At 40.4% G+C, this 19843-nt stretch overlaps 1 protein-coding gene across 4 annotated transcripts in view; it reads left to right on the top strand.

Moving 5' to 3' along the window:
* The first annotated feature begins 3510 nt into the window (after nt 1-3510).
* Nucleotides 3511-19843, top strand: part of LOC117872037 (limb region 1 protein homolog) — a 96461-nt gene continuing 80128 nt past the window's right edge. For 2 of the 4 annotated variants that reach the window (XM_034760004.1, XM_034760005.1), the window contains exon 1: nt 3511-3614. In XM_034760004.1, the coding sequence (XP_034615895.1) occupies nt 3561-3614 (54 nt within the window). In that variant the 5' untranslated portion in view covers nt 3511-3560. The remainder of the gene's footprint in view (nt 3615-19843) is intronic. The other 2 variants (XM_034760002.1, XM_034760001.1) reach the window with 1 other exon arrangement.

Below are 19843 nucleotides of genomic sequence, written 5' to 3'. Positions count from 1 at the left end.
TCCCTTCTTGATAACAATTACCTCGGCCAGGAAAATAGGAGAGATTGTGGCTCTGATGGTACATTCCCCTTACATGGTATTTTTTCTGGACAAGTTTATGCTCAGACCCCATCCAAAATTCATCCCTAAGGTAACCTCCCCATTTCACATGAATCAATTGATTCACCTTCCAATCTTCTACGCCAAGCCGCACCAAGACAACAGGGAAGCTATATTTTATATACACTAGATGTCAGGAGAACTCTGACCTTCTACCTGGACAGGACAACAGCCTTCAGGAAGTCCCCTAGGCTTTTCCTCTCCATTGTGGAAAGATCCAAGGGCTCAGCAGTATTAGCCCAAGAGCTCTCCAAGTGGGTCTCGAATTGCGTCAGACAGTGCTATCAAGTTTGCAACTTGACCCTTCCAGGCTCTGTTCGTGCACAGTCCACAAGGTCCATCTCCTCATCCGTCACCTTCTTCAAGAATGTCCCTATCTCAGAGATCTGTTGAGCGGCGACATGGGTGTCAGTCCACACTTATGCAGAACACTATATGATCACTGGGGACTCTGCCTCTGATGCCCTCTTCGCCTCAATAGTTCAGTTACAGATGACAGCACTGACTCCGAAGTCCTGCCCCTCCAGAAGGGGAATTGCTCAGGAGACACCCACAGTGGAGCACCCATAGGGACACTACTTGAAGAAGTTACTCCCCTTGTGCAGTAACAATGGTTCTTCGAGATATGTCTCTGTATGGGTGCTCCATAACCCGCCCTCCTTCCCTCTACTTCGGAGTTCTTGTCTGACTGTGCGGTAGGGAAGAAACTGAGGAGGGTTAGCCCATGCATGCTGGCTAGCCTCGTGGCGCTGCACGAGGAGAGAGAACTCATGTGCGGGCCTAATAGACACTCCTACCAAAGTTCTCTGATCAGCAGCGCAGGGAGGCAAGCACACCTACAGTGGAGCACCCATAGGGGGACACATCTTGAGGAACCATCATTACTGCGCAAGGTGAGTAACTTCTTATGGTAAGAAATATATTGTTTCTCCTCATATAATCAGCTGTCAGACTGAAAATGCTACTGAGAGCAAGCCATTGTTGGTTAGAAGGGCTCAGTCAATGTCTTATCTGTTTTGTTAGAACACTAGCTTAGTTTCATGTTAAAATATAAATCAGTGGTTCGCAGCCTATTTACCATTGTGGGCCACATATGGAACTCTCTCTGTTATGTGGGCTGTATCCACATAATATATATACTACCTGAATGGCCCTGAGGATTGCACATGGGCCGCAGCTATGCGCTGATTGGGCCACAGTCCACAGGCCTTGGGTTGAGAACCACTAATATAAACATTTGAAATGTATGGAAAAATCATTTTTGCTTTGTACAATGATACTTATGGGATCATGAAAATCATTGTAAAATAAGTTTGCCTTTTACAGTAACTGATGTAGGAATTAAGTTCCATATGACTGTTCAGTAAAAGCTCTTATGTTTCATTGCAAATAAAACAGTAACCATATAACAACATTGTGTAGTAAATACAAGTAAGTATACTGAAAATATCTTACAGAAGACTTCTGGTAATAATTATAATGTTGAAACGTCATCTAAAATGTTAATTTTTCATTTTTGAAATTACTACTGTGAGAGTAGGTATGTTTGAAAGACTGAGTTATGTTTCTATCATACAGTAGTTCACATTTGAAGTGTGTATATTTAGTGTACCCATTGCTGTGGTGTGTTGGCACTAGTAAAATTGAGAATAAAATCTAAAAACCCATTTCAAAAGACTGAGCTTTTTTCCATAGCTCCCCACTTTAAACATCACTATGATGTTCATGCCATCACTCTTCTTTTGTTGTAGGAAGACTTAATCCTGTGTTCAGCACATGGGTATGGACTAGATGACCTCCTGAGGTCCTTTCCAGCCCTACTTTTCTATGTCACTATAAAGGTGGTAAGATCTGAGCTCAATCTGTTACTTAAGGAATGGCATTTCAAATATGAGTGTGCCATAAAGATTCTTGTCCCTGGAAGCCTCACTCTCTGGACACACTCTGTTTGATCATTGCTCTCATACTGGGTTGTGGAACAATATAGTCCATTCCTGGGAGTTGATTCCCCAGCCCATTTAGGACTTGGGAGATCTAGAGTAGGATTTTGAAGTGTGTGCTGTATTGGTGGAGGTTGGAGAGCATGCAAAAACCTGGAGTAAGGTTTTCCTCTCAGCTTGTGTTTCTTAAATGAGACCCAACTGCAGCTGCCTTGTGGCTTCAGTTTTCATCCCCAAGTGCAATGTGTTTAGTAGTAGTCAAGTTTATTGGTAACTGTAGTCTGGGTAGACTGTGGGTAAGTCAGAACATGAGAAGAGGAACACAGTGTCCTGCCCAGCTGGAGATGAGAGTAGTGGAGAAATGTGTCTAATCACCAGTGACTTTGTCCAGAAGATCTCTGAGACTTTGCAAAATCTTGATTATTGCACAGATGCCCAAGTGGAGGTCTAGGGTAATCCCTTCAGCCCTTCTAACCATCACCGCCTCTGCCTTGCCTTTGTTCTGTTTTAGCCAGCTGCTGATTTCAGTTAGACACGGGTAAAATGGCAATATCTGCATTTGATGCAGAGATGGTGTTATCTGTGTATTGCTGGCATTAAAGTATGTTGTGCCTCAGTCCCCTCTAAAGGGAAGAATAGGAGAGGGAGTAGAACTGAGCCTTCCAAGAATCCGTGCTGGATGAGACCGTGTACTGGAAATTATTATTGTGTATAGACAGCTTAAAAATGATGTGTAGCATGAAACTGTACCATTTTGAGGTATAATCTCTTCAGGTTTCACAAACTAAGCAATTCAGGGTTGCTATTTGATGTCAAATGGAACACTTCAAAGAAAAACCCAGTATTCTGCAGGAATGGGGTTAGTCATTCAGCAGGTGACACTTTCCTTAGAATCAGTATTGTGCTGGTGTTCAGGAAGCTGCTTGAGCACTAGGCTATTGGGTTGAAATATACAAAGGCATTTAAGCATGTAAAGATGCAGGTAAGTACATATTCGGATGTATAAAAGTGCCCGAATTAAGTGTCTAACACACTCATTGCTTAGGCCCCAAACACCTTTGTAAATATGGCCCTTGGAAACGTATTAATAAATTTTAAAGAACTATCTTTATAGCTTAAAAATCCCTGGTCACTCTTCACAAGAAAGGATACTGTAGAAAAATACAGTTTTAGTTATTGCAGTCTGTCTTCAAAACTTCCCAACAGTTTCAATTAGGTAAGGCAGTATTAAATTTTAAGCCAAAAGTCATTGAGGTTGCTGCCTTTCAGTGATGGTTTATATGAATCTTATGTATATGTCAGATCTTAATTTATATATAAATATAAATGATTATACATGCTCTGTATTTACCTATATAAAGCCTACCTAGTTGAAAGGCAGTATAGCGACATCAGGAATTTTAATAAGTATTATTTAAAGAGTCTTCAGTTTTGAAAAGTAATGTAAATATTTTCTTCTTATTTGTTTCAGGTTTGTGGAATCTTGCTTCCCTTTTTTCCAATCTTTGTTTATTTGTGTTGATGCCCTTTGCCTTCTTCTTTCTGGAATCAGAAGGATTTGCTGGCTTAAAAAAGGTAGGTAAATATATTATTTGTAGAATTATTAATGCATAAATACCAAGTCCCAAAGCCGTAATTACAATAGCATCACGCAAATCACGATTTTTCGTTTAGAGTGTGACTGCAAATGACAGCATACAGTAGCAAAATAATTTATTGGCTTCTGTACAGCTTGGACCACTGTTATGGGCTAGTTTCCTTGAACTTGTTTTATTGTGGTAACCTAATTACATACTTTACTGAATTTCTTAGGCCTAGTGTGCACTAAACGGTTAGATCAAGCCAGCTACGTTGCTCAGGGGTGTGAAGAATCCACACCCTTGAGTGACATAGTTAAGCTGACCTAACCCCAGTGTAGGCAGCACTAGGTTGATGGATTCTTCTCAGGGAGGTGGATTACCTGCACCATTGGGAGAATCCCTCCCATCAACATAGTTAGTATCTACACTGAAGCACCACAGCTGTAGAGTTTCAAGTGTAGAGAAGCCCTTATAACTTTGGTGGCGCATCTGTATATGCCCCTTATTTGCTGTTTGATGTAATTATTAAATTCTTTAATAAAAATGTGCTCAGTGTTGTACAAGACATAGTATACAGATCAAGGACTGCCCTGAAGAGGTTAATATATAAGCAGTGCACATAGAAGTGGAGAAAACTTCCAGGATTCTTGATGTTACAATGCAACAGCACCTGTACCATAGTTAAGCTAGTGTTAGAGTTGAGTTTTAGCAGGAGCTTTAAATCTTTATATTGTACAAATCTCATTGCAATGGGAAAAGACTATACACAAAATATAAACTTTGAGCTCTCTTTGAATTTTCATAGTCACTTGGTGAAAAATGAATCCATACAGAGAATAAGTCTAAACATCGCCCCTTTTTGTAACTTCTTACTTCACTGTCTTTCTTTGTACCCCTTTTGAAATAAATCTAAATCACTCCAGGACCTGTCCCATGTCTATATTGTTGTACCTTGTGCTGATTCCTAGAATATCAGTTATACATATATAGTGTTTGCCTATAGAGTATTTTATAACTCTTCAGCCATAATGGAAAACATGTGTGCCAATGTGAACCTGCTAATTTTAATTTGATGACAAATCTACTGTAGCATGAACACCATAACTCACATCCAGCAAGGGTGATGGGGAGAAAGAAAGACGTTTTCCTTTGCTTCTCCTAAATGTTGTTTAAATTCTCATGCAGTTTAGTAAGACCATGAACCCCAGCCTTGAAGACAACTATGAAAGAGCTTCTGAACTCTCCCCTCACCCTGTCTTTATAAATAAGCTAGCAGGAAGCTTATGCAAGGTCAATGCAGGTACAGATCCCGAGTATTCACTACACTATACTGCTATTCAGAGTGACTAAAGTACTTTGCATTATTCCATCTCTCACCACTATAAATCACACTCCTCTTCCAGAGCCAGAAATAGAATCCACGATTGGTGATCACCAGTATTCTGTTTTAACTAGTGACTAGTAGTGTGTTATGTGTCCCTCTGTGCCTAATCCATAAAACAGTGGTTCTCAGCCTTTCCAGACTACTGTACCCCTTTCAGGAGTCTTTGTCTTGCATAGCACAAGTTTCACCTCACTTTAAAAACTACTTGCTTACAAAATCAGACATAAAAATACAAAAATGTCACAGCACATTATTACTGAAAAAATGCTTTCTCATTTTTACCATATGATTATAAAATAAATAAATTGGAATATAAATATTGTACTTACATTTCAGTGTGATACTTGAGCCTGTTTTTCACTTGTGAGCCTTTGTCTGAAGCCCAAGCCCTGCCGCTCAGGGCTGAAGCATGTAGCTTAGCTTTGTAGTGCTCCTTGTGGCATGGGGCCCTGGGCAGTTGCCCTGCTCACCAGCCCCAATGCTGGCCCTGCACTTGCAACCCTCCTAACCTTCCCCCAGGGGTCACAACCCCCAGGTTGAGAAACACCGATCTAGATGAGTTGAGTACCCCCAGGGATACATGTACCTTGGTTAAGAATCGCTGCCTTGGAGGATGCAGGTCTGTGACAGCTCTCATCTTGAGAGTTTGACTCTTTATCACAGGCTGTAAAGGCTTTCGTTCCTTCAGCTCTGGAAATCATCAGTTTAGTCCTCTGTTGGCCAAGATGGCAGCAGTCACATTTACAGGTATCCCACATTGGCATGTTTGTGGGATGAGAAGTATCTTCATACTGGTGATGATGGAGGGCCCAGAGGAAGTGGGAGCACTACAGGAAGCCTGTTCTCCAGGCCACAGCCATTTTCCAGAAGTGTGTGAGAGGCTACAGTGTTTTTCAGACAGTAATGGATGCAGTCTCTTTCACAGAGATTCCCTCCAACTGACAGGTTATGTCTTATCCTCCATCTAAGCATGGAGGATTGTTCCTGATATATACCTTCATTAACCTTTTAAACAAGAATAAAATGTTATAAAGAATTTACTTGTTCATCACAACCACACACACTTTTCAGGAGTGTTGAGGTAGTCAGGAGCAGGACCATCAGCTCAGTTTCTCCCTCTGATTCCCAGGTAGGTACAGCTCTTACTCCGGGGAAGTGTCCACTGAGGTACACCAATGCTGTATAGAAAACCCAAGAAATTGGCAAACAAAAACTGTTTAGTAACAGTTAAAGTTGTGGCAGTTCATCTCCCCCCCCCAACTTTAAAAGAATGGAAGCCATTCAGAATGGAAGTATTCCTTTCCACCTTTATATTGTCTACAGTACTATTGATAATGTACTCCCTCACTCCATAAGGTTTCACTTCCATCTTCAGCTGATACCAAAAAGCAATATGCACCCTAGCTACATCATACTTGTACTCTAACACAAAACCTTAACGATCTTAGCTGTCTTAAAACAGATTAACTGCCTAAATGTATAGAATATGTGACAGTCAGATATTCTGGTCTGTTGATATAAAAGCAAGTGAAAACAGTTAGTTTTGCATTAGAATGCAACAGCTGTGGCTTCTTTGCATCACGCAGGTGGCATAAAGGGATCTGGGTGCAAATTTCCCTGTTGTAGGAGGGGAACTTCTTGCTGCACAGATGTACCAAATCTGGAGCTTACACCTACCAGCCCTCTTCCTTTCTGGGGGTGAGGCAGAGCAGAGCTTTGCTATGCCAGTCCCCTGCTTACATAGGGTTAATTTAGGATCCTATCCTAGTGGCACAAATAGAGGACCCCGGCAACTGCTCTAAGTTGGATCAGGGTCACAGATGAACTTCTTAATTGGGGAACCTTGTCTTGTTCCCTGATATCCCATCTATCCTTCTGTGCTGAGCAGAGCTCTGCTGCAGGAGAGAATGCAGCCCCAAATACCTAATTTTGTAATAATACCATATTTGGTATTATAATATCATTGCTTTTCGAATAATTTATACAGCCATCCCAAGTAAAAATAAATACCAAAACTTGTATAGAAAGGAAGTATCTACAATAATATAATAAAGATGGTATAATTTAAACTGCTCAGAGCAGCAAAAGATTCTTCTTGAGGTGATTGTCCACACAGATTTCACTCTTGGTGTGCATGTGCTCAAGATTGGATTTCTTTTGCACAGCAGCATCCCTGGGTACTCTTGTGCCCCCTATAGCCAAGGTCATGAAGAGTATTGTGGACTCAACTACCATTCAGTTCCCGCTTACCGACCGTGGCTGCAAGATGGAACCATGTGCAGTGACTCTGGCTCTTGCTGGGTGAGATTTAACTTTAGATTTAGTCATAGTTAATGTTAGCATAGTTAGTTGAATTAGGTTTCCTTTACCCATGGACTTAAAACAAAAACAAAATCCAACTTCATAGTTTTTTTTTCTTCCCTGATACAGGGATACTTCAAACATGGCAGACACCATGTTACTAGGGTTTAAGAACTGTCCCTCTTGTGACTGGGTTATGTCTGTTAGTGATGGGTACTCCTGATGTCTCATTTGCCTTGAGGAGGGACACGTACTGAAGCAGTACTCTATATTCCATTCCTCCTTGAAGTGCATGTAGAAGTCAAGGGAAGCAAGACTCAAGTTCTTGCTCCTTGAGAAGTCCATGCAAGTCGCCTCTGACCTTGAGAGACCAGAGAAGCCTCACCAGATAGATCAGTTGCTTCCTCCTATTGCCTGTGTGTGCTGTGACTTGTTCCTGGGCTCCTGGGCCACTTGTTCTTATAGATCCCTTCATCAGCTGCATTTGAAAGGGCAGGTAGGAGCTAGGCATCGGTCACCGTCTCGAACTCCCAAGTAGGAATCACTAAAGCCATAACTCTCCACAGGCTTCTATCAAGAGCTGTAAATTGGAGACCAGCTCTGGCACCACTGTGCCAAAGAGCAAGATGGCCTAGATGGTTCTTCTTATTGCAAAGACTGCACTGCCCTTGGGGCCAAATCATCAGCACAACTCGGTACAGCACTTGGTATCCAGAGCCTTGGCACTGAGCACTTCCTTTTTAGTACTGACATCAGCTACCTCCCTGGGTACCTGCTGATGCTAAGAAGCTTCAGTGCTCACCATCTCTGCATTAAAACAGTTTGCGGCACCAAGTGATCTTTCAGTGGGCCTGGTACCAAGTCGCCTCTCCTGGAGTGCTTAAGGAAGTTTATCATGAAATCTGCAGTTCCTCAATCACCACATCTCCAGTTGTGTCTTATTAGTGCTGACATCCCCATGCTTTAAACAAGACATGCCTGACAGGACTGCTCCTCCCCTAGAGGATGTTTATTTTTTTTCTTCCTCAGCAGAACATAGTGGAGACTTTTCCTTTTCTCATGCCCCATCTCCCACAGGGGTGGCATAGTAGGAGTCTGGAAGGGAGTCTAGACATGATTTGGTCGGGGTGCTAAGAAGAGCTCAGGGTTACGTAGGGAACACCCTGATCTGTATCCCTCCTCTCACTATTTGAACAAGTCATGGCTATATTGGTTGTCCTGGGGTATGAATCCCAACTCCAGAAAACCAGCATCAAGAGCCAATCCTCTTCCAATCCAGGAAATATATCCAACCTCCCCAAACTTCTCAGTTGAGTCATCCACAGCTTTTAGACAGTTAAGAAGAGGACAGTGGTGGCCATTATCTCTGGTCTGAACAGGAGCACACAGCACTTCCTGCCATATTGTCGTCTTCTGTGGATGAGGCTGTCAACCCTCCAGCAATGGCCTCGGTGGATGAGTTCAAGGTCTTTCAAGACCTAATGAAAAGGATGGCAGAAACACATGACTTTCTGCTAGAGGTTATCCAGGAGAAATAGCCTAAACTTCTGGATATCCTTCACCAGTTAGAGGGGCTATGCGTCTAAATGAGAGCTTACTTGAACCTGCCAAAGCAATCTGGGACACGCCTGCATCTATGCCAGCTACATCCAAGAGAGATGACAGGAGGTATCAGGCACCAGCCAAAGTGTTTGAGTACTTTATCATCATCTCTCACCAGGCTCACTGGAAGTGCGAGTGGTCCAGAAGAAGTTAAAGCATCTGGCTACCAAGTAAGGGTAGCAAACAACCAAGCATTGCTTTTGAAGTTTTATACATATAAATGTTAAATTGGGACAGGCTCTCAAATCTTGTGGAAAAATTACCCAAAGAGCATCAGAAAGAGATGACATTCATGTCAGAGGGCCAACATACTGCCAGAACATTTCTTTGGGTTGTGCTGGATGTGTCTGAAGAGCAGCAAGGACCATGGCCGTAGCAGTTGCCATGAAGAAAACTAACTAGCAGGCGGAGCATGGATCTGATGGTCAGGGTCCCACAAGAAATCCTCTCCTTGTTACAGAGGCAGACAGATGCATTCTTCATCATGTGGATACAGGGATTAAAGTCCAGCTTTCGTCTGGCAACATTGATACTACTCAAGGTTCTTTGGAAACTAAGCCATGATGTAGCTCTCATAATCTTAATAACCCCAGCATAGGACAGGCAGTTCTGGTACTCAGACCTGGTGAACCTATCAAGACAGCCACCAATTGCCTTATCAGTTCTTCCCAACATAGTGTCCTAGAACAAATCCCAGGACCATGCATCATTATACTTGACAGCCTGGAGGCTGGCTGGATGATGTCCACAGAATAAGCTGCTGAGTTGAGGTTCAGAACATTTTGCTTCAAAGCAGAAAGCCTTTGACCAGACTCACATAGAAGGTGAAATGGAAGAGGTTTTGTGTTTTGAGAAGCTCAGCAATAGGACTATCATCACCTCACAAGAGTCTGTCTAGTCACAATGTCTGCAAACTGCTCCCCTATCCAGGGCCACGCTCTATTTTCATACTCTCCAGTGAGAATTTCTGAAAGGACTGATCCATAGTTTTTCCATTATTTAGGAAGTTCCCTCCTTCGTATGACCTTAATAGTGTACTAGCTGAGTTGATGGGGGGGCCCCCTTTAAAGCTCATGACAGTCTGCTCCTTCTCCAACTTATCAATGAAAACAGCCTTTCTGGGGGCCATTGCATCAGCTAGGAGGGTAGGGGGAATCCAAGCACTCATGGCTAGTGTTCCCCCAACTCCTCACATTGTTTCACAAGGACATAGTCACCCTTAGACTTCATCCAAAGTTCCTGCCCAAGGTGTTTTCAGAATTCAATATAAATCAGTCCATTCACCTCCCAGTTTATTTTCTCAAGAATTATTATAAGTTGGGTAAGCAAAGCTTCACGTATAGATGTAATGGGAGCATTATTTTTTATTTAGAACTTTCAGGAACACATCTAGGCTATTCATGGCATTTGCTGACAAAGTGGAAGGCAGACCTTTTTCCACTCAGAGGTTGTGTAAGTGAGTCTTTAACTTCATAAGGTCTTATTAGCTAGCCAAGAAAGATCTGCCTACTTGTATTGGATCTCCTTCTATGGGGCTCCAAGTTGCCCTACTGCCTGTTTGGGTAGCATTCCCGTATCTGATATATGTAGAACATCAACTTGGAGCTGAGTCCACACATTTACCTCTCACTATCCTCTAGTGTGGGCTTCCAGATCAGATGCTAACTTTGCTAAGGTTGTCCTATAATCACTATTCAAGTAGGAGTCCTCTTGCCTGCCTCCAAGCAATTAGACAACTGCCTATGAGTCACCAAGAGCAGAATCTCTGTGGACAACACATCTCAAAAAATGGTTACTTACTTTAAAGTAACTGCTATTCTTTGGGATGTGTTGTCCACACAGATTCCATGATCATCCTCCTTATTGGAGTCCTGCTCCTGTGCGATTCTGGATTGGTGAAGGAATTGAGTGGTGGGCCTGCACCACCATTTACTCCCTCAGCTCTGGAAGAGCTTCCAGAGAGCAGTGCCTCAATGGACACTGCAAATCAAAAATAATACAGTCTCACGCACATGGAGTGCATGCGTACCAAGAATGGAATCTGTGCTGACAACACATTTTGAAGAACAACAGTTACTGTAAGGTTAGTAGCCTCTTGGGATGAGACCATAAGCATTTACATGGACTAAAACTTTGTAAATGTGTGCTGTTAGGGTATTCCTGACACAACAGGAAGTGTCCGCAGTTCTGCTCCTTCCTGAATCACAGCCTGGGCCCAATCACGGACACGTTCCTTCTTCTCTGGAAAGGCCACCTCCTTTACGCATTTCCACTCGTCCACAAGGCACTATTCAAGGTTCGGAGGGACGAAGCTTCGGTAATATTGATAGCTGCGGCCTGGCTCTGTCAGCACTGGTACACGTCTCTTCTGTCAGTGGAAACTCCAATCACTCTACCACTGCTCCTGGACCTGATAACTCAGGACCATGGCTGTCTTCAGCCCCCCAACCTCAAATATCTCCACCTCACAGCTTGGAAGCTCCATAGCTAAACCCAATGTTTGCTTGCTCTGATCCAGTTAGGGAAGTCGTCCTTGGCAGTAGGAAACCGTCTACTGGGACCACCAAATGGGAGAGAGTCACAATTCGGTCATCGCAGAAACATACATCTCCTACGTACTCGACAGTACCTTTTATCTTGGACTACCTTCTGCACCTGAAGCAGCAAAGGCTTTCTATGTCATCAATAAAAGTCTACTTGGCTGCCATTTCCGCCTTTCACCCAGGCGTGCCAGGCTGGTTGGTCTTCGCCAGTCCAATAGTTGGATGCTTTTCTTAAAGGACTTGACAGGCTATATCCTCAAGTATAATAATCGATCCCAGCCTGGGACCTTAACCTTGTTCTTTTCAGACTAATGGGGGCTCCCTTTTGAACCACTCGCGACATGCTCTTTGCTCTTTCGCTCATGGAAAGTAGAGTTTCTGGTGGCAATAATATCTGCGAGGAGGGTGTCCGAGCTTAAGGCCCTAACATCTGAGCTTCCTTACACAGTCTTCTATAAGGACAAGGTTCAGCTTTGGCCACACCCAGCCTTCCTCCTGAAGGTTGTTTCCCAGTTTCATGTTAATCAGGCCATTGTTTCTTCCAGCCTCTCATCCTAAGACACACGCAAACAAAAACTTCACTCTTTGGATGTTCGCTGGGTGTTAGTCTTCTATATCGAATGGACGAAGGCATTTCAGAAATCTACCCAACTATTTGGTGCAGCAGCAGACAGAATGAAGGGGCTCCCAGTCTCTTCTCAAAGAATTTCATCATGGATTACATTATGTATCCAGACATGCTATGATTGGTGAAAATAGCTTCCCCCTCTTTCCCCCCCCCCCCCCCCCGCTGACAGTGCACTCTATGAGAGCGCAGGCAGCATCAGCGGCGTTCCTGGCCCAGGTTCCAACCCAGGAAATTTGCAGGGCTGTGACTTCCTCAATCCACATTTTACCTTGCACTACGCCATCACCCAGCAGGCTAGAGATGATGCAGCCTTCGGCAGAGCAGTGCTCCAATTAACAAATCCATGAGCTCTGCCTCCGCCTCCTGCTTGGGAGTCACCCAACTGGAATCAACATGAGAAAGCATTCGAAGAAGAAAAAACGGTCACCCACCTTTCATAACGGTTGTTGTTTTGAGATGTGTTGCTCATGTCCATTCCAGGACCCACCTACTTACCCCTCTGTTCGAGCAGTGCTGGCAAGAAGGAACTGAAGTGGCTGTGGGTTGGCAGGGCCCTATATACGGCACCATGGAGGTGCGACTCCAGGGGGTACCTGAGCTGACCTGATGGGTACTGGTAGGGGGAAAACCTTCTGGCTACTGTGCATGCGGCACGCACACACACCTAATTGGAATCGACATGAGCAACACATTTCGAAGAACAAAAGTTACGAAAGGTAGATAACTGTTTTTTATTCGCCCAACTGTAGAGTAGTACAGCACTAAATTAATTTTATCCCCATTTAGTTAACTTTGAACTGTTTGCCTTGTTGGGCTCAGTTCTGTGATTTTGTACAGGTATATTAGCCTTTAACACATGTCTATAAAAGCCCACTTGTCTATATACGTGCTTTTGTGCTGAAATTTGGATTTTGATGTGTGTGTTTTAACACTGAGGGTTTTCCCTTGGCCAGAGTTACGTTGGAAGTTGTGGCATAGCACGTAGCTAGCAGGTTTGTTGGCACTATTCGTATCATGCATAACTTTCCTATTTAATGATTTTGATACAGAAATATTACAACCTTTTTTCAGTTTAAATCAGATTAATCCAGATTGTTGTTGTTTTTTTTTTTTTAAACCACCCACTAATTTACTGTGGTTTTCCCCCCTTTAGTATACCTTCTAAATGGCACATGGCCCCTCTTATAGACTCCTATTGATTCCCCTGGGCAACAGTTTAAAAAAACCAAAACAAAACAGCCACTTGCGTATTGCGCAGAGATGGAGATACGGAAATTAACTACTCACCATGGACGGATGCAGTGCATGTACTCAAAATCAAACTAAACATTATTCTCTGCCTAGTTTTTAATTAAACCACTATGTTAATTCAAACAGGACATTTTAGGCCTAAGGGGGTTGACTATGTCCTTTTTTAAAGGTCTTAAATGGCCTTTCTTCTCTTCCTTACTACAGTGTGGTTCCATTTTATTGCAGTTGTAGCCTTCTCTATGTTCTTCTTTATTTTACTGTAGCTCTAGACAGTAGGAAAATAATTGTAAAAAGCTAGCAATACTAGAATGTATATTGGTTTTCAATAAAAAAAGAACTTACACCATTTGTCAGGCTACTTTGCGGTATGTCTCATGATGGCCAGTGCGAATACCAGAATGTTACACTATTTAGCTTCACAAGTTGCATGAATTTGACAGTGTTTATAATATTTGAGCAGGTGACTAAAACAACATTCTTTCTTATATTTGTTTAAATTCTCTCCCCTTTCTTCTGAAGAAGTTGCCTACTCTGATGGAAGACTGTGCTTATAGATATCTTTTGTTGAGACAATGCTCACTCACTCTGTGTTGTTTATCACTGTTTAGCTGTCATGCTAGAACACTTGTGTAGAGTAGAGTAGTTGCTGTCAGTCATGTCTCCTCAACTCCTCCCTTCATCTGCCTCCCCAAAAGAGACATGAAATATCTGAATCTGTCTTAGAATGTGTATCTACAGTTCACACTAGTAAAGCTTCCAGGTGTGCCAGCAGACTATGAACTGAGTGTATGTACATACTGATGTTTGAAGTGGGTGTGCATTTTGAGGAGTAGATAGCCGCTCTAACTTGATCTTTATACTATGGCTTATTTTGATTTCACTTCAACTTATTTGAGTTTCATTTTTGAAGTTAAAGACAAAGATGTTAGGAGTAATTTACTTGTAAGAAATTCTAAATGGTGTACTTTTTGTTTGTCACAGTGACAAACTGATATTTAGGTATTGCAGAATCATAATTGTAGACTTTTTAAAGTCTTTATGGTGTACTTTACCTTAATACCAATCTTTGTACTTGAAGTTATGGCATAAAGTTTAACATGAGCGACAGCAACATCCTGACCAATTATCCAAATTATCCAGACATCCCAAAATGTTCATAACACAGCACACAGAGTCTGTGGATTAAGAGGTTAACTCCTAGAACATCAAAAGAAGTGCTTGATAATAAAAGCAAATAGTACAAAAATTTGAGGTAACTTCCTTGCTTAATTAATTAGGTAGACCAGGTGGAAGCGAAGAGGCCAGTGCTGGTGCTCGGAATGTCTATAAAGCTGAGCAACATGACAGCACAATAGAGGAGGAACAAAGATTTTTTTAATATACTTCTATCCTGTGTCACAGTTTGAAATTGTCCTGGTTTATGTCCCTTTTGGCAAACTTACATAAAAGTGACCCTGTACTGTATTTTATGACCAGATGACTTTTTTCCCCCCAGTGGCTAATTTGTATCAGGCCCCCATCTTAAAGAGACAGAGAAATGAGTAGGAAGTCCAAGCCAGTTTGTCTCAGTGAGCTTTCATTGCATTCTTTCATTATTTTTGCTCGTTTTTGCCACTGATCATCCATAAATTGTTGGAAATGAGTGATTAAGGAAGTGCTGCTTAGTGTTAGTGGCACATACACATTCTTGGTATGGCTTTTTTTTTTTTTTTGGTGGGTGAGAGGAAATCGTGTACTGCACAAACAAAAAGGAAAACTCCTGCTGGGAACCTTTCAAGGAAATTTAACTTGCATAATGTTTTGATCTTGGTGTTTATTACAGAAAATAGAGTAATATTTCACCAGCTATTGTTATGTGTCAGCTAGTGCCCCATCCCCTCTTTAAATAATATCTCCCCCCAAAGCCTCAATGAGGCTTATTTTAATAAGAATGCATCTAAAAAATGCAGCAGTTTATTCTTGCACTGAAGATAGGTGAGACAGACCATTGTCCAAAACATTTTGCTACAACAGCAGCACTTTATGTAAGTGCCTGCTAGAATTTCTGTAGTACTGTAAAGCCCTATTTGTGCTAGCTATGTAATTTGGTTCTTTTTGAAACATTAACAAAAATTTGATATATAGATTCCAGTCCAAATGTAAATTTTAAAAGGAACATAGTCCTCTTGTCATTACTGTTAATGGGCAGGAAGAGTTTTAAGAGCACAAATTTTAAAATGCTTGAAACACAAAGCCAAAAATAGGGACCTATATTTTGCATTTTAGGTATTTTAAAATTAAACTCAGAAAATCAAATATAGATTAACAAATCTAATTTAATCACTTTTTTAATTTGCCCCCTCCTTCCGAAAAGCAATCCACTGCAGCTTGTTCAGAAGGTGTAATATGCAACTAACATGTTTTTCCTATTACTCATTAAAAGCAAGGACCCTTTTCTAAGTTATGTTAATTTGTGTATTAACATTAAATTCGGCATCCGAAGAAGTGGGTTGTAGCCCACGAAAGCTTATGCGCTAATAAATTTGTTAGTCTCTAAGGTGCCACAAGTACTCCTGTTCTTTCATCAAAATAAAGTGATTTATCAGTTTGAGGCTATTAATCTCTGCTGCTTACATTTTGCAGTCCATAGGTTGCTTTATTGGAGATCTCAGCCAAACCAAAGCACAAAATAACAACTTTGGAGAAGAGTGTCAGCCTTACCTTTCAACTTTATTATCTTTTTTTTTTTTAATGGGAGAGGGAATGGGAATCTGTTTTAGTCACACCCTTAGTTATTTTTAAAACAGAGGAATGCTCCAAGTTTTTGCTTTATGTACCAGTAGGATTCACTGGATTAATTATATAGAGTGTAGGAGTACTGTAAAGCTATTTGTTATGTTCTTTAGCGCTTTCCTTGAGGCTTCCATAATTGCAGCTGATGGATTTCATTTGAAGTATTTACCGTAGTCATCTTTAAAATCAGTTAAATTTTCACAGTTAAAATATTACCGCAGGTCAGACAACAAAAAACATTATAGGGAAAATGGTCACTTCTACTATAATTTTGCTACAGCTAAAACTAGAAACAATAACACTGAAAGTAAGTTTAACTCTAATACGAGAACACCCTTAAATAAAATCTATTTAATATTCATTTTACTAGACTTTTGTACTCTATTTTCCAGAAAAAATTATTTGAGTTGGAAGAAGGGTCTTGAACTTTATTTGGAAGCAGCATTTTGTTTCACATTTTATGTCTGCTTTAACCTCTGACTGCGGTACCCACAGGCCACTGTGAATAATGGCTTACCAAATAGCTGTGAGGTGCACTGTTAGGAGTGTGTGTTTATTTGGCATTTAAGCTCATATTTATTTGGCTATAAAATCATTCAGCATGAACTAAATCTTTAGTACTCTGATCTCAGTGAAATGTTTACTGGTATGTAACTGAATTATTTTACATTATATTACAACCCATTTACTCATTCCATTAGTAGTACCAGAGACAAAAGTTGTTTAATCAGTCACATCAAAGGCAGATGTTTGTTTTTTAGGGGGGTATTTTTGACATGAGCTAACATCTTAAGTTCAGATATCAGGTCAATTTAAAAAAAAAAAAAAACCCTAAGTCATTAAAATCACACTGCTTAAAATTTTTTATTAGTTTTTGGTTAGGAAGAGGATCTTGATTATTCTGGGGTTCTGATTTGGTAAGTAGATTCTAGTAGCTCAATCAGTTTTTTCTATTAAAATAAGAGCATACTTAAAACTAATAGTTGTTAGACAAACACATTTGAAGATAAACACAATGTGGATAGTTAAGGGCTGTGTTTAAGTATAGATCTTGCAATAAGCATGGTGCCATGCTTTGGCTTTGAATACACACATTGCTTCCATTGAAGTCACTGATAATAGTGCATGCACATTTGAAACCAGAATGTGGCTTACAATTCATAGCGTGGAGCTCATTTGACCCCTCCAATATTTAAGCATAACAGGATCTTATGAGGTAGGAGGAAGTGGAAGATGAGACGTTTCAACATACATTAATACCTGTAGGTATAGTTAATTTATAGTTATATTTAAACTTCTGAGTCACATAAATCTTAATTTATGAATAGTTCCACAAAATATTCTAGAAATTATCTTCAGGATGTCTTTTAAATTTAATACATTTCTTCTCTTTGCAGCCCTCCTTGCAAACTTTAAATTTTTCCACATTTATCTCAGAGGGAGCATGGAAGGCAAGCCCTTTCTCTTCTTGTGTTTAAAATAAACAAAAAAATCAAGAAAAATATAAATGGGTAATGTTGTAGTACCAGAGATCTTTTCTTATTTAGTAACAAACTCTATTGGTAACCATTATTTATATAAGTAGTAGAGGGTGTTGTCTACCCTGTCGTCCTGCCGTTTTTGAATGGCTACAGCTGGCACACTCTGCCTTCTGTCTGTCTGTCTTAGTAGCTAACTGAACCTGAAATGGCTAGATAGAGCTCAAAGATGGATGTGGTCATGAATGTTGAAGGGTAAATATTTTATATTACAGTATCTGGACTCTTACTTGAGACCTCCCAATACATATAAATTACATGAGGTCCTTGTCTAGAAGAGTCTAAAATTTAGAATCATGATCCTGTAGGTCTTACACATGTGAGTAACATGCCTAAGTTTCTGCAGGTTCAAGACCTAATTTAATATGTAAGTTAAAAGGATAAAATAAGCATGAATTAGAGGTGGGGTTATAGAGTCAGAAATGAAATTATGGGGTTACTGAGCAAAAGCATGTAGTTAGCATGTTTGAACATTTTCTTTTGTAGTTATAAATAAATGTCCTATAAAATGTCTTGGTTGACTCACATGTGGGCATCATGGTAGACGTGTGTCAGGACAGGTTTCAACATAAGGAGACTGATAGTTTGATGAACCTGTGTTGCAATTTTTTGTGCTGAGATGGTTGGGGAAAATGAACAAATGGTTATAGCGTTTGCCATTGCTTGTGGTTCAGAGTGTAATGTGATAAAAGACTAATTGTTGCCTGGTTGCTTTCATGAATAAGGAACGGCTTTCTTAATTAGGACCTAGATAAGCAAACAGAGTAATAGACTATAGATTTAAGGCCTCTGTCCTGAAAGTTACTCTGCATGGATGTACCAGTGTGGAACTCCACTTCAGTTGGGTTCCTTGGGGAAACAAAAATTCTCCCCAGGCAGAATAACTTGCAGGATCAGGTCTATAGCTAGCCATAAGCAGGTTAAAATTTATTTGTTTGTTTTGTTTCTGGGGAGAGGTGGCAAACTGGTATTGCATAGTTAGAAAACCAAGATATGACAGGCTGGTCTTATGTTCCATAAAACTAACTTTCTTCATTAGAGAAAGAAGATGGGAAATACAATGGCTAATTGAAGGAAATATTTACAAAGAAAACTCCCTAAATGTCCTCATGCTTTTTACTTAAAAACATACATAAAATTATAATATAGTTGGACATCTTTTAACCTTCTACCAGTGTCCCTGCTGGGAGCCTCTGTTTGATTTGCTCTTGCACATAGGTAGATGGGAACCATTTATAAAACTAGAGTGTTTTGGGATCTATTCCTATATCTTTAACTATTTTCTAGTGCAGCATGCCAGGGATGGTAATCTCTGAGCTTTCACACTACTCACCAGCTATATCTTTTACAACCTGAACACCTGAAATTTTACAAACATCTGCTACATACAATGTGCTCATATGTAATGTGTTGAAAAACATGAACTTGCTTTTCAGGTTTTGGTGAATTCCAAAATATTAACTTTCTCAGTAATCTCACAAACCTAGCCAAAATGCCTATTTATGAATCCATTTTTTCTTCTTCCCACCTCCAGTGTTGATTTCCAGCATAGACTTAATGTCACCTTTACCTTTATTGGAGTTTTCTTTATTTGTATGCTTCTGTAAGTTAGGGTCTAATACTAAGAATAAATTAACAATAAACATTAAAATGACAGGTGTGTTGTTCAACATTGTTAGTGGACTTTCTATATATTTAGTTTTCCTCTGTTGCTTGTGCAGTAAAGCAACTGTCTTAGCAGTAACAGCATCTCATGGAACTTGGGTTCTACTCTAGTTGACTGTGCCCTCATAATTTTTTTTTAATGTATCACAGTATTTCAGATGGACTATGGCACCTTTTTAGATTAACAATAGAAGTGACTTGTTTTTGAGCATCAGTAATCTAATTATAAATACTTTTAGTCTGAGGTAGAACATTCTGAATGTCCTCTACATTCTCCTGTGTTTTTTGCTAACGAAAGACACAGGTCTTAAAGTCTCAGGAGTAGTATTTGCTACGTGTTCCACACATGTCAGAATCAATATTAATTCATATAGTTTTAGTTTAAACCAAGAATCTTGCTTCACTTGGTATCTAACTTGCTTTTTATATAAAATACCAAGCATTGCTAAGTAATCTAAATAATTCCTTATTACTTTTATAATAAAGTAACTAGTTTTTAAAATGTAGTTTATTTAAATAAGGAATATTATGTTTAGCCCA

This window comes from Trachemys scripta, chromosome 2 (genome assembly GCF_013100865.1).
Source record: "Trachemys scripta elegans isolate TJP31775 chromosome 2, CAS_Tse_1.0, whole genome shotgun sequence".
In the NCBI taxonomy this organism is placed as follows: domain Eukaryota; kingdom Metazoa; phylum Chordata; order Testudines; family Emydidae; genus Trachemys; species Trachemys scripta.
This window is presented reverse-complemented; position numbering and strand designations above follow the sequence as displayed.